The sequence below is a fragment of the Halichoeres trimaculatus genome, unplaced genomic scaffold (genome assembly GCF_033239565.1).
Source record: "Halichoeres trimaculatus isolate MK-OKI-2021-1 unplaced genomic scaffold, fHalTri1.1 fHalTri1_scaffold_13, whole genome shotgun sequence".
In the NCBI taxonomy this organism is placed as follows: domain Eukaryota; kingdom Metazoa; phylum Chordata; class Actinopteri; order Labriformes; family Labridae; genus Halichoeres; species Halichoeres trimaculatus.
Genome location: NW_027437191.1, coordinates 31,662,132 through 31,685,509, shown reverse-complemented (window position 1 = coordinate 31,685,509; position 23,378 = coordinate 31,662,132). Strand labels below are relative to the sequence as shown.

The window sequence follows — 23,378 nt, the reverse complement described above, 5'->3', positions numbered from 1 at the left end:
TCCCTTTATTTCCTTTTCACAGGTTACATGGCTGCGTTAGACAATCACAACTGTCCATTCCACTGAAGTCTGGTTTATTTCTTGGTAACAGAGCCATGTGTCAGTGCTGGAGCCTGATGTCCTTCCTGCCAGTGCCAGGCTGAGTTCACATGACCTCATCAGGCATCAGAGAAAGAAACCCTACTTTCCTGGACCCATTAACTTTACATAATTCAACCATCCCAGCCTAACTGAATGGATGAGCCAGTGCTGCAGGAGAAATGAGCGCTATACAAAAGGGAAATGGACAGGAGAGAAAAAGGGAGCAGGGAGAGACGGTTAAGGCAGAGAAGAAAGGGAAAAGGAGACAAACGGAGTGTGAGAGGGAAAGAAAAGGACGCACACAAAGGAAAGGGACAAATCACTCCTAAATTAATCGACTATCACAGGTCAGTGTGTTGAAATGACTCAGAAGTGGAGAGCACAAAGGGTCAGTGGAGAGATTAAAGCAGGTGGTGTAACACCTACAGGTTGACTGACCTCAACAAGAGAAAGAAAAAAAGAAGAAGCACTTAAAAAACTAAGCATCGTGGTCACACAGCCTCCTCTCTTGGCGGCAGTGTGCACCGGGGCATGTGGGCACGATAAGCTGAGTGCTACGTGTGTGTGATTATGGCTCAGTGGTAATTGCACTGCTGCATACCTGCACATGACCCCGGAAACTAGGCCCTCAGATTCTAGGCCGAGTAGCAGCCATTAATAGAGACTGGGACAGAGGCTTTTTACTGCTTTCCGGAGCATCTGAGGTATCCTCTGCTCTGCTGTCTGTGTGAGCTCAAAGCAGACCTCTACGTGGCGGTGAAAATCAAAACAAGAGTGAAACGCTTCCTTTCATCCAAAGCTCCCAGGAGGGGGCCGTGGAAAAAAATGCATACATTTTTAAAACCGTCTATGATGGGAAAAAGCTTACTGATGAGAGCTTCGGGGGATTTAAGGTAACGGGATGTAAGCTGGAGAGAATTTTATAAACTTGCTACAAAAGTAAGGAAACTTGTGTTCGACAGATTCTTTTTTTATGTAAAAAACTGTTAAACTCTTGTTTCTTCAGACTTCAATTAATGAGAGTCAATGGCAGGATGAGCTGTTTGGCATCAGCAGAGAAGATTTGGCAAATTTTTCATGGGCACATCCCACAGCTCTGCTGCTCATCCCACAAATTCATGTTTCTTATAAATGTGGCATCAAGGAGCATCATTACAACAAAGATACAATCTACCAAACACCAACTTCCTTTTATATGTTCAGTTAATGTAAAGACAAACACATTAACAGGAATAAGATGTATGTGATATTTCAGGCTGTGTAGTCCTCTTATGAACATAAGGGAATAAATAAATAAATAGATGGATAGATATATAGCAATAAAATAAAAATGTATTCTCTGATTCAAGTTTAATTATATATATATATATATATATATATATATATATATATATATATATATTGTAAATGTATTTAATTTCAATGGTTTATAAAAATTTTGAAAACATTAAATGAATGTTAAATGCAAAAAAATGTTAAAATTGTTCAAAATTTTTGCATTGTTTAATTATTTAGTTTTGTCAAAGTTTTGGCAATTATTTTTGATTTTTTCCAAATTTAATTTTTTTTAGATACTTATATTTTCTATTTTTTTATTAAGAATAAAAATGAAAAAATTTTGTAGATCTTGCAATTTTCATTGGTTTTTGGTTTTTGTTAATTTCTGCAAATTATCTAAATTCCATTATTAAAAAAATTTCGCAAACTTTTAAAATTTTCATTTTTTTAAATTTGTTTTTTAAAATTACATTTTTAAAACTGATGAAATTTGTGCATATATTTGAAAATTCAAAGTTTTGGGATATTTTTACACATTGTTTCATAATTTTTAAATTTAATTTGTTTAGCATTTTTTGTATTAAAATTTTGGGGGGAATTTAAAAAAATATGGAAATTTATGAAGCTCATGAAATTACAATTTTTTTTCATTTTTTTTTCAAAATACTTGCAAATTGATTGAAAAATAAAAAAGTAAGACACCACATGTACAATTTTATGAACAAAAAAAATCCTGTTTTATCATTAACAAGATTTTTACCTAATGTCTCTAATTTTTTTACACTTTTTTTGCCTTTATAGTGAAGACATGACTTTGATCAAGGTGAGCTGAGGAAAATGTCTCTTTTAAGAGTTAAGGTTGCAGACTCCTGTTCTAGGCTGTTCTAGTCCTCTTATGAACCCGAGCTCAGCTTTTATTTCGATCAATACAAGCAACGGTTCTCAGTGTTCATCAATGCTGCCCTACCCTGCGGGGAGGTTAAGCATGGCTGCCTTTGGGGACGTGGATTTGATCGTGAGCAGTGGCAGTTGGCTCTTCAGGCTGATCCAGGAGTACGGCTGAGCGATAAGAACCGAAGACCTGCATGCTGCTCTCGTATCCTTTTCTAGGAGAGGAGATAAAAGGTGGTACGTCACAGTCATGGCGACACATTTTTCAGTCATTACAACATTTACATTCTCAAAAAGTTATTCTTATTGTTGAAAGTGTTTGTGTGTATATGTGTGTTTTTCTTCTGTGTAGATAAATCCGTACTCTCCTCAGCTGTGTCTCCCCAGAGGAGCAGAGGAGAGAAGCAGACAAGGATCTGTGAAGTTTGGAGGCTGTCCACACACAGGTAGTGAGTGCCTCTCACCTCTAGACACTGGGGGAGACACACACACACAGACAAACACACACGCAGGCTTTCGATATCAGTTTGAAGTCAGACAGGGAAAAAACAAGTGTTAGAGAGGAGGAGGAGAAAGCCTCCGGGAGGGATGATGGATAAACTGATAGAACGGTGGCTTAGTGAAAGAGAGGCGGGTGGGAAAAGAGAGTGAAGAAGAGGAGGAAATGAGAAGATAAAAAAAGAGCTGAGTGAGTTTAAGAAGCATTTGAGGTGACATCTGAAAAAGGAGGAAGCTTGCATTGTAGGAAAAAGGCAGAGGTGAGAAAGACAAAGCAGGAGACAAAAAGAGGTAAAGGAAGAGAGATGGAGAACAAGAGGAGAGGGCAGGACTCAGGCATGTCTGGAATGACAAGTAGACTCTGCTCAGTACACACAATGTGCACTCATAAACACACACACCTGCAGAAAAGTCAGACAAGAAGCTGGCTGCACTTTAAAGCACAGTCAGTATGGCCTCTGCTGACTATAGGCTTCAAAACTCTGTCATACAAAACAAATGGGTGACATCACAGAGATGATGTCCATATCATGAATGCTATTTCCTTGCGTTTACCTCATGACTGGCTACAGCAGATGTCACTTTGAGGGATCCCGTGGTCAGAGAGTGTGTTGATCCAGTGCCGTTGTTACCTGTTGCAGTTTTAGGCAAAACCGTGCTCTGCAGAGACACGTGTGAGTTATTAATAAAGCATTAATCAGTCAAACACAAACACAGGGGATAATACATGCAAAGCGAAGGAGGCTAAAAATGCATAAATTAGTCCTTCATGATACATCCTGTACCTTAAAATGAGACGTTTGTGCTTGATGTGGGTAGATCTGTGGTTTATGAAACACCAAGAGAGTCCTGGAAGATCAACAAAAAGCAGTTATTTACTTCATAAAGTAAATATAATCCTACCATTCTTTCCAAAATGCCTCTGTATGCTTCATTTGTAAGGTAAGTTAGTATACTGGCATGTGTCTTACTGAAAGCATTTAGCAAAGTCGTCCAGGTCCACCCAGGTGTGCTGCAGGAAGGGTTTAAAAGACGCTGACGGTTCCACTGTTTCCAGTTTCTGTGCTGCAGTTTCTGGACGATCTGGAAGCAAAGTTCAAACTCAGGGCATCATGAAAACAGAATTTGCAGTTTTAAAAGTATTTAGTAGTCACAAGTTTTGAGTGCAATGCAGGATAATAGAGGGATTACTTGTCAACAATGGCGCGCAAGTTAACCACCAAAAAATACATTTTTTAACAAAATTAAACTGGTTCATCATTTCAAAATATAATAATTTTACTTTGACCCTGAAATCTGTTTCTGTTAATAGCTTCACTTATTATTTACTCTCTATATTAGAGTTCATGTTTGGTCATAACCGCGGCCCCAAACCAACTTTTTCACACTGAATCAGCAAAGTCAAATCTGGATTTTGAATATCAGCAGTGGTTATTGCTTGTTGGTGGTCAAACCTGGTTAACTGAGGTTGGATAACGACGGCACATTTAAATATTTACCCGCAGACATCGCTGGTGTTTCAGTGTAAAGTGTGACCCTGTTAACTGCTGGCTCTCGGCCATTAATCTGATACCTTTGGCTGAGAGTCATCAGTTAGCATGGTCGCTATTAACTCCAAAACACTGGTTGTTCTGTAACTGTCAAAACTTGATGGGCGTTGCCTCTCTTCTATAGTATCATTTCTGACAACTGACCAAAGAAAAACAGACGTTTTGATGCTGCTGACTATGGGGCACCAAATTTAAATGTTAAGTCTCTGTCTAACAGGCGACGTTTTGTGAAGACTTTGGTCACTTTTCTCGCATTAAGCTTGTTTTTTGTTTTATTTGAGACCAAAATTCATGAGAAACAGAATGTTTTATATACTTGTTAAAAATGTGTACACACAAAAAATAAATCTAGGCCTTGACCACAGTAATATGGATCTATTCCTAAACGCACATTTTACTGTCCAATTGGGCCTCTCAACCACACAAACACGGTGATTTCACCCACATAAATTGATAAAAAAGTGAAGAAATAAAAAATATCAGGTTGAGTGGATCCACGTAGTGGTGTCAAATGGAGCTGGTGTTGAAGCGGTGACTGTTTTTGACTGCGCATGCTCATAATGTTCTTCTTCTATGGTTTTCACATTTTGCTAACCTGCCACTTATCAGCCAGGCATGGCATTGCAGGCTTCAGAGTAGGGCTGCAAGATTATCGCAATCGCAATCGCAATCGCAATCGCAATCGCAATCACAATGTCAGCACATGCAATTCAGATTTTTCTCCATGATAACCAAGCAAGTCTGTAGACTCATCATGACACAACTATTTTTATTAAATCGCAAGCACAATCGCAATCGCAATATTGTCCACCTAATCGCAAATCGCACCATTTCCCCAAATCGTGCAGCACTACTTCAGAGGCCATCGTTTTCAGTTTTGCCTCTTTCTACGGACTGAGATATTTCTGTGGGGTGGACAGAGATTTTTTTTTTAACGAGGACAAAGATATCCGGTTAAAAAAATATCCATATACATGTGGTCCAGGCCTAAATCTAAATGTCAAATCTAAATCTAAATCTAAATATGAAATCTAAACACTAAATCCAAATGTAAATAAGTAATCTAAAGCTAACTACTTAATCAAAATCAAAATCTTCATGTGAAATCTAAATACTAAATCTAAATACTCCAACTAAATCTAATGTTCAAACTTAATCTAAACACTAAATCTAAATCTAAATATGAAATCTAAATCTAAAGACCAAATTTTAAATGTTAAATTCATATCTAAATGTGAACTCTAAATCCAAATTCTATATCTTAATTTTAAATACTAAATCTAAATGTTATATCAAAATGTATATAGTAAATCTTAATACTAAATCTAAATGTTTATGTTGAATCTAAATTTATTTACCAAATCAAAATACTAAATCTTAATACATGATCTTAATTCTTAATCTTAATCCAAATGTTAAATTTAGTTTTAAACTTTGGATGAAAATCTAAATTTTAGATTGCCCTTAATGTAGAGTTAAATGTTATATTATTATGCAAAGTAGGCAGGTGTGCACCTGTCTTACACACCCCCCGCAGTTGCCTCAGATCACGCAGCCCTTCCCTCAACACCAACTGCCAGGTTGAATTTAGTGTTTAAAAAACACTAGCTTGCTGAATGAATGTAGCTAAACACTGCTTTTCCTGTATAAATCTGTGTGCATCTTTATGATGACGTATACTGATAACCCCTCTTTGATACTCAGTCACCTCGCTGAGGAAAAGTGTCAGCTGTAGCACCTCGATATGAGGAAAAACTTTTCCCTCCCAGACTGAGTGGCTTAAAAGTTGACTGGTGGTTTTCCTGCCACACTTGATACCAAAGAGACATAAAATGGCCTGTGAAATCTCTCATTTCAAAAAGCTGCCAGTAACAAAAAGCCTTTCCTCTTGTGACTCACAGCAAGTTATCCTAGACTCGAATCATTATCTGAAACCCAGTGAGCCAAATTGGCCAAACTCCCACATAATGGCAGCGTGTAAGCGCACATGCACATCCAGACGCCCACTCCCAGACTCCCACTATCCTCATGCATCCAGAGCGAAGGCATAGACATATGCAGGCAGACACACACTCCACCCAAAAAGCACATACATGCACACACACACACACGCGTGTGTGCACAGTTTCTCTGCCCCCAAGCTCCTCTCAAAGCGAGATGTCTGATCAGAGAGCTGAGGCGGCGAGGGGCCACTGGCTCTGCTGCTAAGCGATGGTGGTCTGCTAACTCAAACTGCAGGTGTTACTAAGCAACTAAACGGGGGCAGAGAGAAGGCAGGGAATTGGCTGTTTGTCATAACGCATAATTTCAGTCCCATCGTCTTCAAAGTGTCTTGGCCAACCGATGAAGGCGCAGATAGAGAGAGATGGAGGCGAGAGGCAAAGCACATTGGTCGGACTATGATGCTCAGATGCCGCAACTAGTTATGACGACTCTAACTTTACCTTCTATTTTGAAAATACACAGCAGAATAATCGTTTTTATATAAGTTCAGATTATTTTCTGCATAAGCCAAAGCCACAGCTTTGCAAAGACGCTGCTTTTACCGTTGGAGCTGTCATCACTGTCCTTCTTCTTGTCCTCTGCAGTAACCTAGAGGGAAACACAAAGAGAGACAGAGAGTCAGAGCCAGATGCTGCCAGGGATCCGCTTTTACCCCCCAGTGACTCTACGCCAGCTGTGGTGTTGTGCCGTTTCCACCAAACACCACGGGATCCAAGACATGAGGCCAATCCCGATTCTACCCCTTAGCCCTTGGTTTTGCGTGAGCACATGTAGTGGAAGGGGTGTCCCAACTCTCCATAAGACCAAGGGGGAGAAGCTACACAGTCCTTGAAACGAAGACAAACCCAGACCTCACATGAAACCATGGGGTTTGACAAATTTCCCATGATATGTATATTTTTTTATCAGATATCCAATCCTTAGCTACTTTACACTAACTTTACAAATTATAATAATAATAATAATGGAGACTTAGCTTACACCGCTATAGTGACAGCTCCAGAAACAACTACATGTATAGTTCATTCACCATTTTGCTCCTGTGTTTGTCTGGAGATCCTACATGTAACCATGGCTGCATTGTTTACATGTGAAATCAGCTGTTAGCAGCCTTTAGCATGTCAATGCTAACTGGTGCAGGGCCGGATGTTTCCTACATAAGGTGAGGAGAAGGAGGCGAGGACGACGTGCTGGTTCTCAGGTGTGAGCTAAGAAGTGACGACATGGACCTGTCCTTCCATCCATCGTTATTGGGAACGTAAGATCTATCTCCAATAAGATGGATGAGCTAGCCGTGCTAACCCAGCAACAGAGGGAATACCAGAAGGCAGAGTAGCATCATGAGTTTCACAGACATGGCTAACAGAGCTAACACAAGACACCATCACCACATTGGAAGAACTGCAACTTCTTATTTTTGTTTTCTTGATTGTTGCTGCGACTCCTCCTGAATTTCCCCTCGGCGATATATAAAGTATTTTCTATTATATTATATTATATTTTTCAGTAGAAATGTCTTTTTAGACTTAATATGAGCCACATGCACCCGATCAGTCCAGAAAAATGTCTTGTTTTAAGTTGTTTTGAGACAAAATAAGGTCTGGGTTGCTTGTTAAAGTTGAAAAATCTGCCATTGGAACAAGAGAAAGGTTACTTATATTGAAACATTATTCTAGTTTTAAGCAAATTTTCAAGCAAATTTTTCTTTTTTGTTTGGTAAGTTTTTTGTACTTGCTTCAAACAATTCAGACCTCATTTTTGTTTTTAAATGTCTTGAAACAAGACATTTTTCTGGACTGATCAGTTGAATGTGGCTCAATTTAAGTATGTGAAGACAAATTTTACTTATTAGTATTAAACACTTGATAAGATTTCATTTTTTGCAGTGTAATAGTAGCTACACTGATGTCAGACTGGAGTGAAGGGTTTGTAGAGGACAAACTTCATTGTGGGCTGTGTTTGATGAATGACTGGACGGGATTCACAAGCTATGAAAGGCATATCATGTCAGAAGTTACATAATACAGCTTCTGAATACCGTAACACTTGCTTAACGTTCGCTAACCCCAACCTTAGCTGTCTTATTACACTGCAAAAACCAGAAATCTTATCAAGTGTTTTTGTCTTATTTTCAGTGGAAGAACGACATTGGGGATTGGCCCGTGGTTTTATTGTGACAAGGACTGCTTCTCTCAGTACGATGTCACAGGAGAATACCAGTGCTAGTTTACATTCCCTGTCTGTGACAAATGGGGCTTTTTATTTACGTGGGTCTACTGTCAAACGCCAGAAGCTCTAATATTCTGTCTTCACACGGCAGCTGAACATGCCTTTTCTTTTTCTTTCAAACAACACGCCGCTGAGGAAAAGCCTGTCGGTGTCCACCAGTTTACACAGCTTCAAATAAGGAATATCGCTTTGTGTTGTGCAACTTTAAGCAACCCCTTCAAGACTTTCTAATGACTCAGAGTGAGTGTACATGTCTGTGTATGCGTGAGTCACCACTTATTTGAATAAGAACCCGGAGACCCAGACGGACGTGAAGAGGCACGGTGACTGGAAGCACACTCCGGCTCCTCTCGACAACAATAGCAACACTTTCACTCTGACAAAAAAATGTAAATGCCTGCGTGTTCTCACAAGGGAGCGTGAGGCTCAGAGTCAAGCACGAAGGAACGGTACGATCCGCCCGCCCACAGCATGATGCTGTTTAGATCGCTTACCTGTGTGTAGTGAAGGGACACTGAGACTGGGAGGTTGTGTGCACAAGCCTTTTGAGGTTTAAGGTGGAGCTGTTGGAGGATGGATCTATTTTTTTAAGTAACTGAATCACAGTCATGAGTTCAGGGGAAGTAGGTGCATTAATTTAGTCCTACGCTTTATTTTACGCAATCACAAACAAGTCTTTATCTACAAAGACAAATGCAATCCAGCCTGGGTTTGGATTGACTAAGCAGTGAAGTTGAGACTCATGTAATGAGTATAACCGAGGTCGAACGCCGGGGCTGACCTTGGTCCTGGACCAGGTTTCTCCACCAATATGGGAGGGTTGAACCAGTACCCTATGCTGTGAGCCAGGCTTAACCGTGTATTCTCTAGGTCTTGAGCTTCTGGAAGTGTTGGGTCACATTTTTTTTCCTTAACATTTTTTTTGTTGTTGTTGTTTTTTTACTTGTGGAATTCAGTGGGTTGATGGGAAATCACGAAGCTAACAGTATTTCTAAACCAGCTTTAGAGTCACGACTAAGGACAATTAGCAAACCATTGGACAATATGTGTAACCCAGCAGCAGAAAGTGCCACAAGCAAGCACTCTGAGATTGAGGTTCCAAGTGCAACCAGTGCAAAAAAAAAGCTACCAGTGGACACAGGCCCTGAAGGTTCAAGGAAATCCATTAACTCTTGGGCCCATATGCATGTCCAGTTACTAGCGAGGAAAACAATCTATTTGTACTAACGTCGTTAAATCTAATGGTGGTAGACTTACCATTACATGGGCTAACGGCAGGATTACAGCGCCTGTTCAGCTGTTTTAAGGCAGACATCGCGAAATGTGTTACTGTTTACGACAAAATATACAAAGACAGTGGACAATCCTATGCAAAGGTAGTCAATAAAGCCATACAGCAAATTTAGATTTGGGAGACATGACATTTTTTTTAATGAACAGATGAGATAGAGAGACAAGGGTCCCAAACCAGCGAGACTCGCTGCCGTCAGTTGTACAAGTTTGGGTCGCTCTTTGCTTTCATACATCCCGGTCCCTCCAAGATGTGTGTGGTGAAAAGTTGGAGCTCATAAACTGCTTTAAGAGTTATTCATGGAGCTACTGGGATACATTGTCACATTGCTACTTAGGGCCCGAGCCTGAGAATCAGGACGAAGGCAGTGGACAGTCCTTTGCAAAGGTGGGTGTGGCCATAAAACACTGTCAAAGTTGACCATTCCTTCAGCACCAGAAAACCTCAATAGCTCTCTTGTAATGCACACACGTTAAGTGTGTCATCCTGAACATATCCATATGCCTGTTTTATCTCAAAGTATAGCGCCCCTTACTGGCAACAGGAAGTACTATGTTTTAATCTGTCATTAAAAACTTCTCAATTTTTTGAATTTGTTCTTAATTTTTGGTCTCAATAAAGCATCACTATTACGTCATGATCTATAATTAAAGGGTGTCTTTGGTGTCTAGTCAAACTCTGATATCTAGCCATGAACCAAGAGGTCATTGTAACTCCTTGATAAGAGGTCCAAGTTCATGTATGCTTGCTGCAGGGACCACATCTCATCCACTCACATGACTTTTGGCTGAGGCAGATTATGCTGCACATGTGGCGGCCAGGACATGTCCTGATGGGCGAGGGCCCGCCTAATGCTTCTTGCAGTTTCAATTTTATTTTTGAGGTTTTCCACTGTGCGCTCAGAAAAAACATAAACATTTGATTTGTTCAGGATCGCCAAACGTTCTCTTTCTCTTTGTTTTTTATCCAATTGACTCACTGATAACAGCTGTTTGTTTATCATTGTCATAAAACAATTTTAAAAAAATCAAAACAATCAATTTCTTCTGCCGAATTTTTTTTTCGCCAGGTTTATTGCTGTTCATGAGTGGTAGGCATGCACAGTTTGACTTGGTTGGATTGAGTTTTCTAGGAGGTTCCCCTAAATTATGAAATAATCTGCACCTGCTTGACTTTCATGGTGTAATTAGTTAACTGGTTGATTATCTGCAGTTACTCCATAACAGAACATTAAGACTAATGGTCCCGTTGGTTTAACGACCAAACGTGTGCACAGGCCCAGGTCCTTAATGAAAAACTGGAGGGCTGTTCCTCTTTTAAAAGTTAAAAAAAACATGTAGGTCCTGGTAATTTAAGAGGTTTCAGACAAATTAAAGGGTCACTGCACAGTTACACCAGGATCTAGTTCTCCAACCTACAAATGTGTGAGCAGGGTATTAAAAGTCTTAAGTGGACACAGGCCCTTAAACCTCGAACAGATTTGAAAAATCTATTGAGCTTTGGTCCATAATGAAAAACTGGAGGAGTATTTCTCTTTTAAAACTTAATGAAACCATATCTGACACATTTGAGGCATATTAAAGGTTCAAACTGCACAGTTACACCAGGATCTGACTCTATAACCCATGAATCTCCAGTGAACAGGCCATCGAGGGTATTAAACATCATGTGATATGTAAGGCGCAGAGGTTGAAGCTGTCAGCCAGGTTCAAAGATTCAAAGCGAGGGTTAAAACAGTCAAAGCTCCCTGGATGTACAGTCCCCTCAACACGTGACCCACTACATGCTTGCGAGGAGCAGGAACACACTGAGCACAAAAAATGTGCCACATATGTGACACATATACTGACCGATCCACGAGTGCATGTGCGCTCACACACACAGCAAACGACACATCAAATTAGTGTGTCCATACTGCCCCAGCACTGCCGCTCTATAACTGGTCACAGTTACACAAGAGGGCGATTAATATGAACTCTATTTTTTCTCTGTATGCTAGGAGTGAAGTGTAATAATGAGCCCCCCAGGAGGCACAGACACTGATGGCTCACCATCTAATTGCGCTGCTTTTTTCATCAGCGTGGTACACGACCTCTCCCTGTTTGAAACCCACGCGCCCCGTTGCACGCCAGAGATTCTTTTTTCCCATCTCCCTCCGTTTCCTGCGCCGCTTTCATCTCCTCCTAACTGTCGCTCCCTGTCCATTTTTTTTCCTGCCCCTGTTTTCTCTGTGATACTACATCCGTCTCCGTGCCCGTCTGTGGGTTTCCGCCAACCCCCTCCTTCACGACCCCCTTTCCTGCTGCTGCTGTCTCTGGTGCAGATGTGCCCCTGGTCAGTGGTGGCCTGGCTGGGAGAAGCAGAAGTGACTTTGAGACTGGGGGATGCAGCCTTGTTGTCACTGACACACAGAGCAGCTCGGATGAGCCTTCGACTGCGTACTCACAGGGTAGACGTGGGGGTCAGGGAAGGGGAAAGGAGGAGCAGAGGAGGAAATGAGAAGAGACAAGAGCATTTTTAGCTAGCTGTTGTGTCTAGTCTTCAGTCATGTAAGGTTTGTGCTGGACCTCATGGGCTCTCAGAGCCATTCAACAAGGACACACTGTTCTCATCTGACATTTTCCCTCTGTAGCTCCTTTCTGTGATTTGAAATTTCTTGTCAGAGGCTAATTCTCATTTATCCCACCCTGATGTCTGTGAAAACCCTACGTTCAGCCTCTGTCTGATACAGGTAAACAATCGCTACATTTACATGCAGTCAATATTCAGATTAAGGTCAATATTCCAGTTTCTGCAGCCAATCACATGGCAGCAACTCAATGGTTTCAATCATGTAGACATGATCAAGACAATGTGCTGCAGTTTAAAGCGAGCATCAGAATGGGGAATGTGGCATGGTTGTTGGTCTGAGTATTTCAGAAACTGCTGATCTACTGGGATTTTAACCCACAACCATCTCTAGGGTTTACAGAGAATGGTCCCAAAAAGAGAAAATATCCAGTGAGCAGCAGTTCTGTGGGACAAAATGCCTTGTTGATGCCAGAGGTCAGAGGAGAATGGACAGACTGGTTGGAGCTGATAGAAAGGCAACAGTAACTCAAATAACCACTGGTTACAACCGAGGTCTGCAGAAGAGCATCTCTGAACACAACACGTCCAACCTTGAGGCAGATGGGCTACAGCAGCAGAAGACCACACCGGGTGACCCTCCTGTCAGCTAAGAACAGGAAACTGAGGCTACAATTCACACAGCAACACCAAAACTGGACAATAGAAGATTGGAAAAACGTTGTCTGGTCTGATGAGTCTGGATTTCTGCTCCACATTCAGATGGTAGGGTCAGAATTTGGCCTCAACAACATGAAAGCATGGATCCATCCTGCCTTGTATCAACGGTTCAGGCTGCTGCTGCTGGTGTAATGGTGTGGGGGATATTTTCTTGGATCACTTTGGGCCCCTTAGTACCAACTGAGCATGGTTTAAAGTCCACAGAAACAAAAAGGAATAAAAAAAGAAAAAAAAAAAGAAAAGAAAAAAAGAGAGAGAAAAAGTAAAAACAAGGGAGGGCAAAAGAAAAAAAAGAAAGAAAAAAGGAAAAGAAAAAAAAGAAAAAAGAAAGAAAAGAAAAAGAAAAAAAGGGAAAAAAAGAAAAAAAAGAAGAAGAAGAAAAAGCAAAAAAGGAGAAAAAAGAAAAAGGGGGGAAAAAATAAAAAAAAGGAAAAAAGGAGAAGAAAGAAAAACATGGGAGACAAAAGAAAAAAAGAAAGAAAAAAGGAAAAGAAGGGGGGAGAAAAAATAAAGGAAAAAAAAAGAAAAAAAGAAAAAAGAAAGAAAAAAAGGGAAAAAAAAGAAGAAAAAAGAAAAAAAGGGAAAAAAAGAGACAAAAGAAAAAAGAAAAAAAAAGAAAAAAGAGGAAAAAAGAAACCATCTGGGGGACAAAAGAAAAAAAAAGAAATAAAGAAGGAAAAGGAAGGGGGGAAAAGAAAAAAGAAAGGAAAAAGAAAAAGAAAAAAAGAAAGAAAAAAGGGGGAAAAAGAAAAAAGAATAAAGAAAAAAAGAGAAAAAAGAAAAATCAAGAGAAAAAGAAAAAAAAAGAAAAAAAAAGAAAAAAGAAGAAAAAAAAGAAAAAAGAGAAAAAAAAAAAAAAAGTCCACAGCCTCCCTGAGTATTGTTGCTGACCATGTCCATCCCTTTATGAGCACAGTGTACCCATCTTCTGATGGCTACTTCCAGCAAGATAACGCTCCATGTCATAAAGCTGGAATCATCTCAGACTGCTTTCTTCAACATGACAATGAGTTCCCTGTACTCAAATGTCCTCCACAGTCCCCAGATCTCAATCCAATAGAGCACCTTTGGGATGTGGTGGAACGGGAGATTCTCATCATGGATGTTCAGCCGACAAATCTGCAGCAACTGTGTGATGCTATCATGTCAATATGGACCAAACTCTCTGAGGAATGTTTCCAGGACCTTGTTGAAGTGTATTATCAAAGTCTGATAGGACCCGATTTCAGAATCTTTGAAGGTGTTTAAAATCCTGTAACGTGAGCCAGGCTTTAAATACACATGTCTCTGCAGAAAGATTCTCTGCATACCTCATTTTCATTTCCTGTGTCGTTCGTTGCCTCTGCATCAAGTTCAAGGCCGTCCAGGCATTCGCTCTTCTCTCCCTCAGTGATGGACACGAGCAGGGAACCATGGGAACGCTTCCTGCGAGTGCTCTGCTTGGCCTCTCTGACACACAAAGACAGATTTTTCATGCTACAGGTTACGCCGACACGCGGCATCATATCATCATCATGACATACACACATTTCATCTCATGGCAACACGTTCCAGGCACTTTATCATCTGCAGAATGAGTCATGCGTGTCGCGTGATGGACGTGGAGTGAAACTGGAGCAGAATATGAAATGCAGCGCTGCTCTGGTGTGTACAGTTATCGTCGAGGGAATCTAACGCATTTCAATAACAGAGTTTAAAGCATTTTTTCAGTTTCCTTGCAGGTATACAGATGGATTTTTCACACTGAATCCCAGAAGGAAACTTTTCTTTCACTTTGCTTCCTCCACAGAAAGGTCAGAGAGCAGGTTAGCTATAGAACGGTGAAATAATCCTTCACCAGCCTGATGCAGCAACATGTGCAGCAAGCATAGCAACGGGAAAAAAACACCTCATCCTGCTCTAAGTTTTAGATTATTTCAGTGTACGCACAGCTCCAGGATTGGGCTAACGCTGCTCTTGACACCGCAGGAGAGAAAAGGGCTGGCGACCTCCACGAACTGCTCTGGCTTTGATAAAGGAAGCTCTGCAAAAAAGAGAAAAGGAGAAAAAACATCTCATAAATCATGCCAGCATTGCTTTTTTTCCACGCTGCTTTTTACTGCACTTGTTGTTCCTCTCAGAGATCAGCTGATGTCAGATAAGCCTGAGCCAGGAGCTATTTTCATTACAGAAATATGGTAACTATCCTCCACCTTTTTTTTCATTTCAGCATGTGGTATCGTATGCCCTCTGCGCTGCGGCTCCTGAATCTCCTGCATTAGCGATGGCTCTCCTCTCTAGGCATGTTTATTTATGAAATTCACCTACACTCTATCACATAATTTGTGCTTTTTCATGTCTTTGATATCCACCCCTGCATCCTCCTCCTGCTTCCCCCTCCACCACCTTTCCTTTCAAATTTAATTTTAACTTTTTCCTTTTGTTTCCTGCCTCCCTTTCTGTCTCTCACGCACTCTGTGGTTCGTCAGTGACCACGATCTCCCTGCGCTGGCGGATGAGCTTCCACTGGGGCACCAGCGCGGGTTTGGGCGGGGCCTCCAGCTTGCAGGCTCGGGTTCTGGTCAGGAGGACGACGTGGCTGTGCAGCAAAGAGAGGCCGTACTGGCGCAGGAACTGGGAGGAATCAGCCTGCGAGAAAACATGATTCAGTCAGACGTCTCATGTGCTAATGGTTTGAAATGTTTGTGTTTGTGTGAAGCATCAATGCCCCTGCTTTTTTTCTTATTTTTGATTTATGTGAAACCCAGAAGTCTGAGGATTTATGAGATTATATCTTAAGCCCTGAAGCTGGAGCCTGCAGGTGGATGCTTGTGCTGAAAGCATGAGAGTGTGAGTGCAATACCAGAGCAAGGCAGCAGTAGTGAAGGGACTGGAACTTTGCAGCTTAAGGCCATGTCCACACGTAGGTGGGTATTTGGGAAACCGCATATTTTCATATAAAATATAGGGAATAAAAATCACTAGGTTAGTTTCATGTGTCCTGTTTAGGAGACTTAAAATACCAATAACAATATTACAAGTACTTTTGATACATAAAACTTCAATTAATGGTGACAGAAAATTTTTAAGACAGCACAGTCACTCTGCCGTTAAGTTTAAAATAAAACACAAAAGATTCTCTTTGAGTTTATTTTTTGGAAAATTAAGAAAAGTGCAAAAAAAATAAAATACCAAAAATAAATAAATAAAAAAACTGTCAGTCTTTTATTTATTTATTTATTTTTGCTTTGAGCATCAGCTGCTGGTATTGGCAGCCTACGAGTACTGATACCTTGAAATAAGACTGGTATCAGCCTGATACTGATACCTGGTATCAGTACTTGCCCATCCCTAGTGACAATTATGTAAGTCCAAATGGAGATCCCATATGGATCCTTGGTTTTTTGGTTGTTTGCTGTTGTTTATTTTTTATGTAACTTGGAGAAAACCAACAAATGAAGGGTAATATGGCATTTTGTCCAGCAGCTCTTTTTAATTTTTTTGCACTAGGTGATTTGTAATTTATATTTTGTGAGGGAAAGGGCAGACAAAACAAGAACTTTTCTTCTTTCTGCTCCCTTTTCATTCGTATTCATATGTTCATATTTTTGTCTGAATGACATAAATAAATCCAAATCAAATTAAAATGTTTAGGCCTGTCATCCACACAAAACCACAGTTTTACACTGGTAAAAACTGAAATCTTATCAAGTGTTTTTGTCTTATTTTCAGGAGAAAATGTCTTTTTAGACTTACTATGAGCCACATTCACCTGACCAGTCCAGATAAATGTCTTATTTTAAGTTATTTAAAGATTCAAAATGACGTCTGCATTACTTGTAACAAGTTAATAAAATCTGCCAATAGATTGGGAGAAGTTACTTGTAGGAAGACATTCTAGTTTCGAGCAAATTTTCAAGCAAATTTCTCTTGTTCCATTCACAGACATTTTTTTAACTAGTTACAAACAATTCAGACCTCATTTTTGTCTTAACGAACCCAAAATAAAACATTTTTCTGGACTGATAAGTTGAATGTGGCTCATACTGAGTACAATAAGACAATTTTTACCTAAAACTGGACAAAAACTCTTGCTAAAGTTTCAGTTGTCCCAGTGTACGTCACTGAAAATGGTGTTTTCTGAAAACTCTAGTTTGATGGTTTCATGTAGATGCCAGGAAACAGAGTTTTTGGTTTTTGGTAGAAATAAGGGGGGGTTCATTCTTATTGGCTGGAATGAGATTTACATCTGAAAAACACTGCTAAATACAGGGGGATTTAGAAGCTTAAGTATATATTTGGTCTGTTTCTACGTTTTACTTTATAGCATCAATCATGTCATAACTTTGATGACCCCACTGTTTTTACACATGTTACTATCATTTCACCTTTGTTTTATCTTAATCAATCAATCTTTATAGCACCAAATCATAACAAACATTATCTCAAGATACTTTCCATAACTATTCATTGAGTTTCATCCAGTTTTATTTTTTTCCTGTTGCCTTAACTGCACATTGGCTCATTTTTGAATTTCACTTTTTGGATTATGGACAATTAACACTTTGAATTGATTTTTAGACCCTTTTGAATCTTTTGGACATGCCACAAAAAAGAGCAGCAGTTCAGGTTAGCATCTGAGCTGTTGAAAGACAGCTGCAACAGGGGGGATTTGTTTTTAAAAACACCCAGCTACGTGTGGACATGGCCTAAATGTGACTGGAGGATACATTCATCAGCTGATTGTGACGATGGTGCATATCTAATGTGAAACCAGAGCAGCTGGGGGTTTCCTGCCTGATCTAGCTCCAAAATACATTTTGCATCTGTTCTCACCGACGGAGATTTATGACTTTGTTAAAACAGAGCCACACCTCACCCACTAATTCAATCACCTGTTTCTCATTAGCGCTTTCACCTGTGCCTCCAGAACGCCGTCACCTGAGCTTTTTCTACTGTTCATTTCAGCTCTCACCTCTCTTCTCAAACCAGGAGAACCAGAGAGCGTTAGTCTTCAGAGTCCTGTCTTTGGCTCTCCTGTATATTCACAATAAATGACTAAAAATGACTTTTTGCACTAAATCAAAGTTAAACTGTCAGTTTTGACCCAATGAGAGATCGCTGCAAACATTCCCAATCCACTTTAATCGATATGTTAGATATGTTTTGGGAAAGCCCTGGGTTTTCTAATTTCTGGCTGTTAATATTTGATATTTTCTGCCTCCTAAGCTTTAACAAAATCTTATCCTGAAACCACACACACGAAGTTGTCTGTTGTTTGCCACACTTGTAGCCAGAAGACAAGCTTTGGTTAGATGAAAAGACTGAAAACCTACAAAAATTAAACAGAAAATTAGATACATTTGAGCACTTAAATGCCTGCTTATACAGCAGATAATAGGGTATATCACTTTAAACTCCTAATAACTTTTTGTGCTGTGTTTTACAAGTTTATCATAATTATTTTCTATTTCTATTATTGTTATTTTTATGTTTTAATCCTTTGTTTTATGTACTGTTTTCATTACTATTTATCTTCTTTTTATCTTTTAATATTAAGGTGGTTTTCCCGTTCTTAATGTGACTTTGGGTGGGCATGGGGGGTTGTAATTTCTAATATAAGCACTGGAAATTTCAGTACAGCAAAATAATTATAATTAAATTTTGTTCCTTAGAAAAAATAAATAAAGAAACAAATAAACATATACAAATAAATAAATAGATAAAGATGAATTAAAAAAAAACCATACCATCCACACAGTTGGGTCAAAATGGGATTCTGACCTCAGCTCACATCAGAGAGGTCAATAAAAACTCCTCCATCACAGTAAAACTCTGGTTTCTGTCCAGCCATAGTGAGCTATAGCATCAGTATTTATATTTAACCAAGCGCGGCCTGTGGAGGCGAAGCGTCCAAATGGAGCACGCCATGCCTCCAGGTCACCAGCTCCGTTATGTTTCATCTCCACAACCGCCATGTCGTTATGCATGTTAATAAAAGTGAAGTAATTTGGATCCATAAAGGCAAATTTCTCCTTCAGGGCTATAGCGAAAACTGCTCTGCAAATGTAATTGGTTCAATTCCCGACAATGTGATTCCCTGGCTCCACATCTTCAAAATGTGCCTGCAGACATTATTACAAAACTGTCTCCAGGCTTGAATAAAACTTAATTTCAAGGTATGAATTCCTTCTCTGTCTGTTTCTGAAAAAGCATTTTAGTTGTGGCTGAAATTTTTTGCAGGTGAAATCAATGTTAAAGCTGCAAATGTGCACAGCCACACTCACCATCTGCCCAAACCTGTTTGAGTTATCATGAGGGTTTATGGGGTTGTAGCAGGTACACACCGCGACATCAGGAAGACCTGAGGGAAGAAACACAAGGATGAGTGATAAGAGACGTACTCTCAGGTAAACAAACACATCCAACATGTTCTGAGGAAAGAGCAACAGACACCATTACTACAACATAAACCCAAGAATACTAGTTTTTTGTTGGTTTTTTTTTTTTAATTTAACCTTTATTTTACTAGGAATATTCCCACTGAGATGCAAAATCTCTTTCACAGGGAGTCCTGGCAGAGACAGCAGCGCAAGAAAGTTTCACACAGATATATCAAGAGTTTCCCCATACATGGCTCCATTCATTGCTCCGTCAATTATATGAAGTTTGCCAACACCATGAGATGAGAAACAATGATGCTTCCACCTCCAAACTTCACTGTTGGTGTAGGGTTTTTTGGCTGACGTGCAGTGCCATTTCTCCTCCAAACATGGTCTGTAGTATGACAGCCCAAAAGTTCAGTTTTGGTCTCATCTGACCAGACAACATTCCCCCAGTATTCTACAGGCTTGTCAAGATGCTGTTTAGCAAACTTTAAACCAGCTTCAACATGCCTTTTCTTGAGGAATGGAGTCCTGCAGGCTGAGCGCCCATAGAGCCCATGGCGGTGGAGTGCATTGCCTATTGTTTTCTCTGTAACAATTGTACCTGCTGCCTCCAAGTCTTTCTGGAGCACTTTCAGGGTGGTCCTTGGCTCGTTGAGTACTCTTCTGACTATCTTTCTGACTCCCTGGTCAGAAATCTTCAAGGAGCTCCTGTGCGTGGCCTGTTGATGGTAAGGTGGTGCTTCTTCCACTTGTGAATAATGGCCCCAACGGTACTGACTGGAATATTCAGGTGCTTTGATATAAGTCTATAACCAGTTCCATTCTGATGCTGAGCAACAATCAGGTTGTGAATGTCTTCAGAGAGCTCTTTGCCTTTACCCATCATGAGGTGTGTGGTATTTAACTGCTTGGTGAAAAAATCGACCTTTATTATAGGACCATCAGTTTGCTCTAGCCCAGCTGATGTTGGTTTGCACTAACTGGAAGTTCAAGTAATAATTACTGACAGATTTCAGGTGGTATGGTACATTTCTTTGCCAAAGTATACAGCCTTTCCATGGTGTGTTCAATACTTTTTTCCTGTGTTATCGTACTTAATTCCACATAATCATTATTTATGGACCTGAATGTTGTGATTTCTTTTCATGTGTGGATTATTGGAGTTAATACAAATGTCTGGTGGAAATTTCCAAGGCCTCAGATTACCAAGATTACTTTTACTACTTTATTTCAGTCTACATGCTGTAAATGGATTCATGTTCCCCCAGAGAAAATTTCAACCTGAGCACATAAACTGAAAAATAATTTAGAAATCCCAAATTCTGTTGCTCATCATTGTGGATTATGAACACGCAATTATTTCAAAGTGAGACCATTTCAAGATCATGTAAGAAGTCCTCTACAGTGGCTTCAATTCTCAGGGAAATCATGGCGCTATCAACACCCTACCTGACTCCACAGGTATAAAAAAGGCAACAAGAGAGTATCTGGGTTATCAGTGGAGCTGCCATCCCCCTATGGTGCATGTTAACGTATAGGGTATAAGGAGCGCATGAGTCAGGAGACATGGAAAATCAATTTGAGAGGCACAGTGAGGAGAGATGGGGGCACAGCACGAGGTACGGGGAAGACGAGCGACTCTCTTGCTCTGTAATGATTTATGCATTTCAGTTGAATGTGATAGCAGCAGAGGAGTGAATGTGTGAGGGTTTTTATGCATGCTTTAGGGTATGTGAGCACAATGTTATGTGTTTTCCTAATCCTTTAATACTCAGCGTAGTAAAACCAGTATGGGGATGCATCCCACAATATTCATATTCAACACCTAATCCTGGTGAACATTTCGCACCCTGCAGCGCATATCTATTACTTTTACTTGTCTTTCTGCACAAATACTGTTCACAATGCCAAGAATGATTAGCATGCTGACGATGACTCAACATTCAGTCATTGGAGAACTCTTCTTAAGTGAGAAATCTGCACCGATTAGGCTTGGTGATTAACGTGCATGTCCCACATAAAGGTAAGACCCCTTGTTTCATCACTGATCCTACTTTATAACTCTTTCCATACACCCTGAACTCTCATCTCTCCGTAAATTCTGTCTCTTTGCAGCTGTCCAATCTAATGAAAGGCAAAAACAACAAAAGAAGCCCAAAAAGAAAATCTTCCTTAGAGGAAAACTATGGAGCCAAAACAATGACTTTAATATTTGGCATTGAAAATAAAATTTGGCGTTGAAAAATATATCCTTAAACTGAAAAAAGAAAAACTGGCATTGAAAAAGGTGTATCATAAAATATGTTATGGCAGCAAAACAGGAAATAGTATCAATAGTTATTACATGTTATATTATTTGATTTCACTGTTTTATCTATGACAGTATAGAATTTAAATGATGATTTTCCTTTTTTTCTGCTTATGGTCTTTTTTAAGTTTCATTTTTTTGGCGTAGAGAGGGCGGTTTGGAGGGAAGGGCTACTAGGGCACGATTAGCATTTTATTTGTATATTGTTAGTGAATAATGCAGCACCTGGTTGGGGCACACAGGACTTACGTGACCCCAAAGCGTTAGACACCTGGAGCTCCAAAACCATGAGTCAGTTTGTTTCTTTCTGTTTTTTTAATCAACAAGTGGAATGGATTAAAGTCGGTTTTAAAATGATGTAATAATCCTCCGCCTGCTGATGTGACTGTGCTGAAGATCGATGCTGCTGAATATTTTGACTTAATATGTTTATGAGGCCTTGTCAGCGATGACGTTGGCCTCAAACTCCTAAAGAAAGAAAAGAAAATGTAGATTCAAACTTTTTCTTGGATCACAATTAGCCACAGGTTAGCTAGAAAACACCTGGCTAGCTTGTTTCAGTGGACCTCTGCAAACCTGTCACATCATTTTATAACATACTTTAATCCATTCCACTTCTTCAATCAATCAATAAATCACGTTTATTTAAAAACAACCAAGGTTGACCAAAGTGCTGCACAGTTTTAGAACACAATCAAATAAAAGCGAGTTTAAAAAAATAAAAATAAAAATTGGGTTAATAAAGAATAAAAACAGTGAAAACAACAAATAGACAATAAAAAGCAAAAGAGGACCCCATAATAAATAGAAAAAAGGTAAAAAAAAATCATGGATGTCTTGCTCAACTAGTGTTAAAAGCCACTGCAAAGAGGTGTGTTTTTAATAAGGACTTGAAGCTCGAAGATAGAAGATAAGAACTAGAGCCTTATTTAGCGGTGTTTTTGTGTGAAAGTAACGCGCTGAAAATTCTCTGAATAAAGCGTGAATGCAGACCGATATCAGGTTTTTTTGGTGGGAGTTTGTTTATTTGTGTTTTTGGTCAAGTAAAATATGGCCCCGTCTGAGTGCAGAGGAAACCAGCAGAGGAGCAGGGAGGGGGTGTTTGGTGCGAGCGCTCTGGGCTTCTGCTGCACAAAAACACTGCTGTAGGGGTAATTTCTGCCCTGAACCTTGTGATAGGACCCAACTTGTTCCATCCCGGAGTATCACTTTAATGACCTGAAACAACTCCAGGACACTGTCGTCTGACGTCATGATCCAACCCTGCCTCCCTCACACAACCACACAGCCTTGGGAAGCTCTTCTGCCCTAAGGGAGCACCAAATAATTCACCCTGCCACTGCTCCCTCTGCTGGTTTATTTATAGCCCACAGTGCACACATTAACCCTCTCTGCGCTCCATTATACATGAGTTTGGGAAAACAGGAAGTGATGCTTGAAACAACAGAAAAGAGGCGGCAGGACGCTGACCGACCGGCGACGAGAACTGATGTACTTTGCAGCACGGCTCTTTGTGACCTCGGGTCTGCTGGCGCTAATGTAAATCACAGAGTCGTACGCTGAATGTAGCGAATGTGCAGGCGTCACGGCCT

General features: G+C 40.1%; 1 protein-coding gene across 1 annotated transcript in view; it reads right to left on the bottom strand.

Moving 5' to 3' along the window:
* The window catches only part of adgb (androglobin), a 70,605-nt gene that overhangs the window by 32,975 nt on the left and 14,252 nt on the right, over positions 1-23,378 (bottom strand). Inside the window, exons 9-18 of the mRNA XM_074686009.1 lie at positions 19,377-19,453; positions 15,564-15,738; positions 15,040-15,133; positions 14,421-14,559; positions 6,845-6,890; positions 3,720-3,831; positions 3,534-3,597; positions 3,304-3,408; positions 2,615-2,723; positions 2,327-2,465 (exon numbers count right to left, since the gene is read on the bottom strand). Coding sequence (XP_074542110.1) covers positions 2,327-2,465; positions 2,615-2,723; positions 3,304-3,408; positions 3,534-3,597; positions 3,720-3,831; positions 6,845-6,890; positions 14,421-14,559; positions 15,040-15,133; positions 15,564-15,738; positions 19,377-19,453 — 1,060 coding nt within the window. The remainder of the gene's footprint in view (positions 1-2,326; positions 2,466-2,614; positions 2,724-3,303; positions 3,409-3,533; positions 3,598-3,719; positions 3,832-6,844; positions 6,891-14,420; positions 14,560-15,039; positions 15,134-15,563; positions 15,739-19,376; positions 19,454-23,378) is intronic.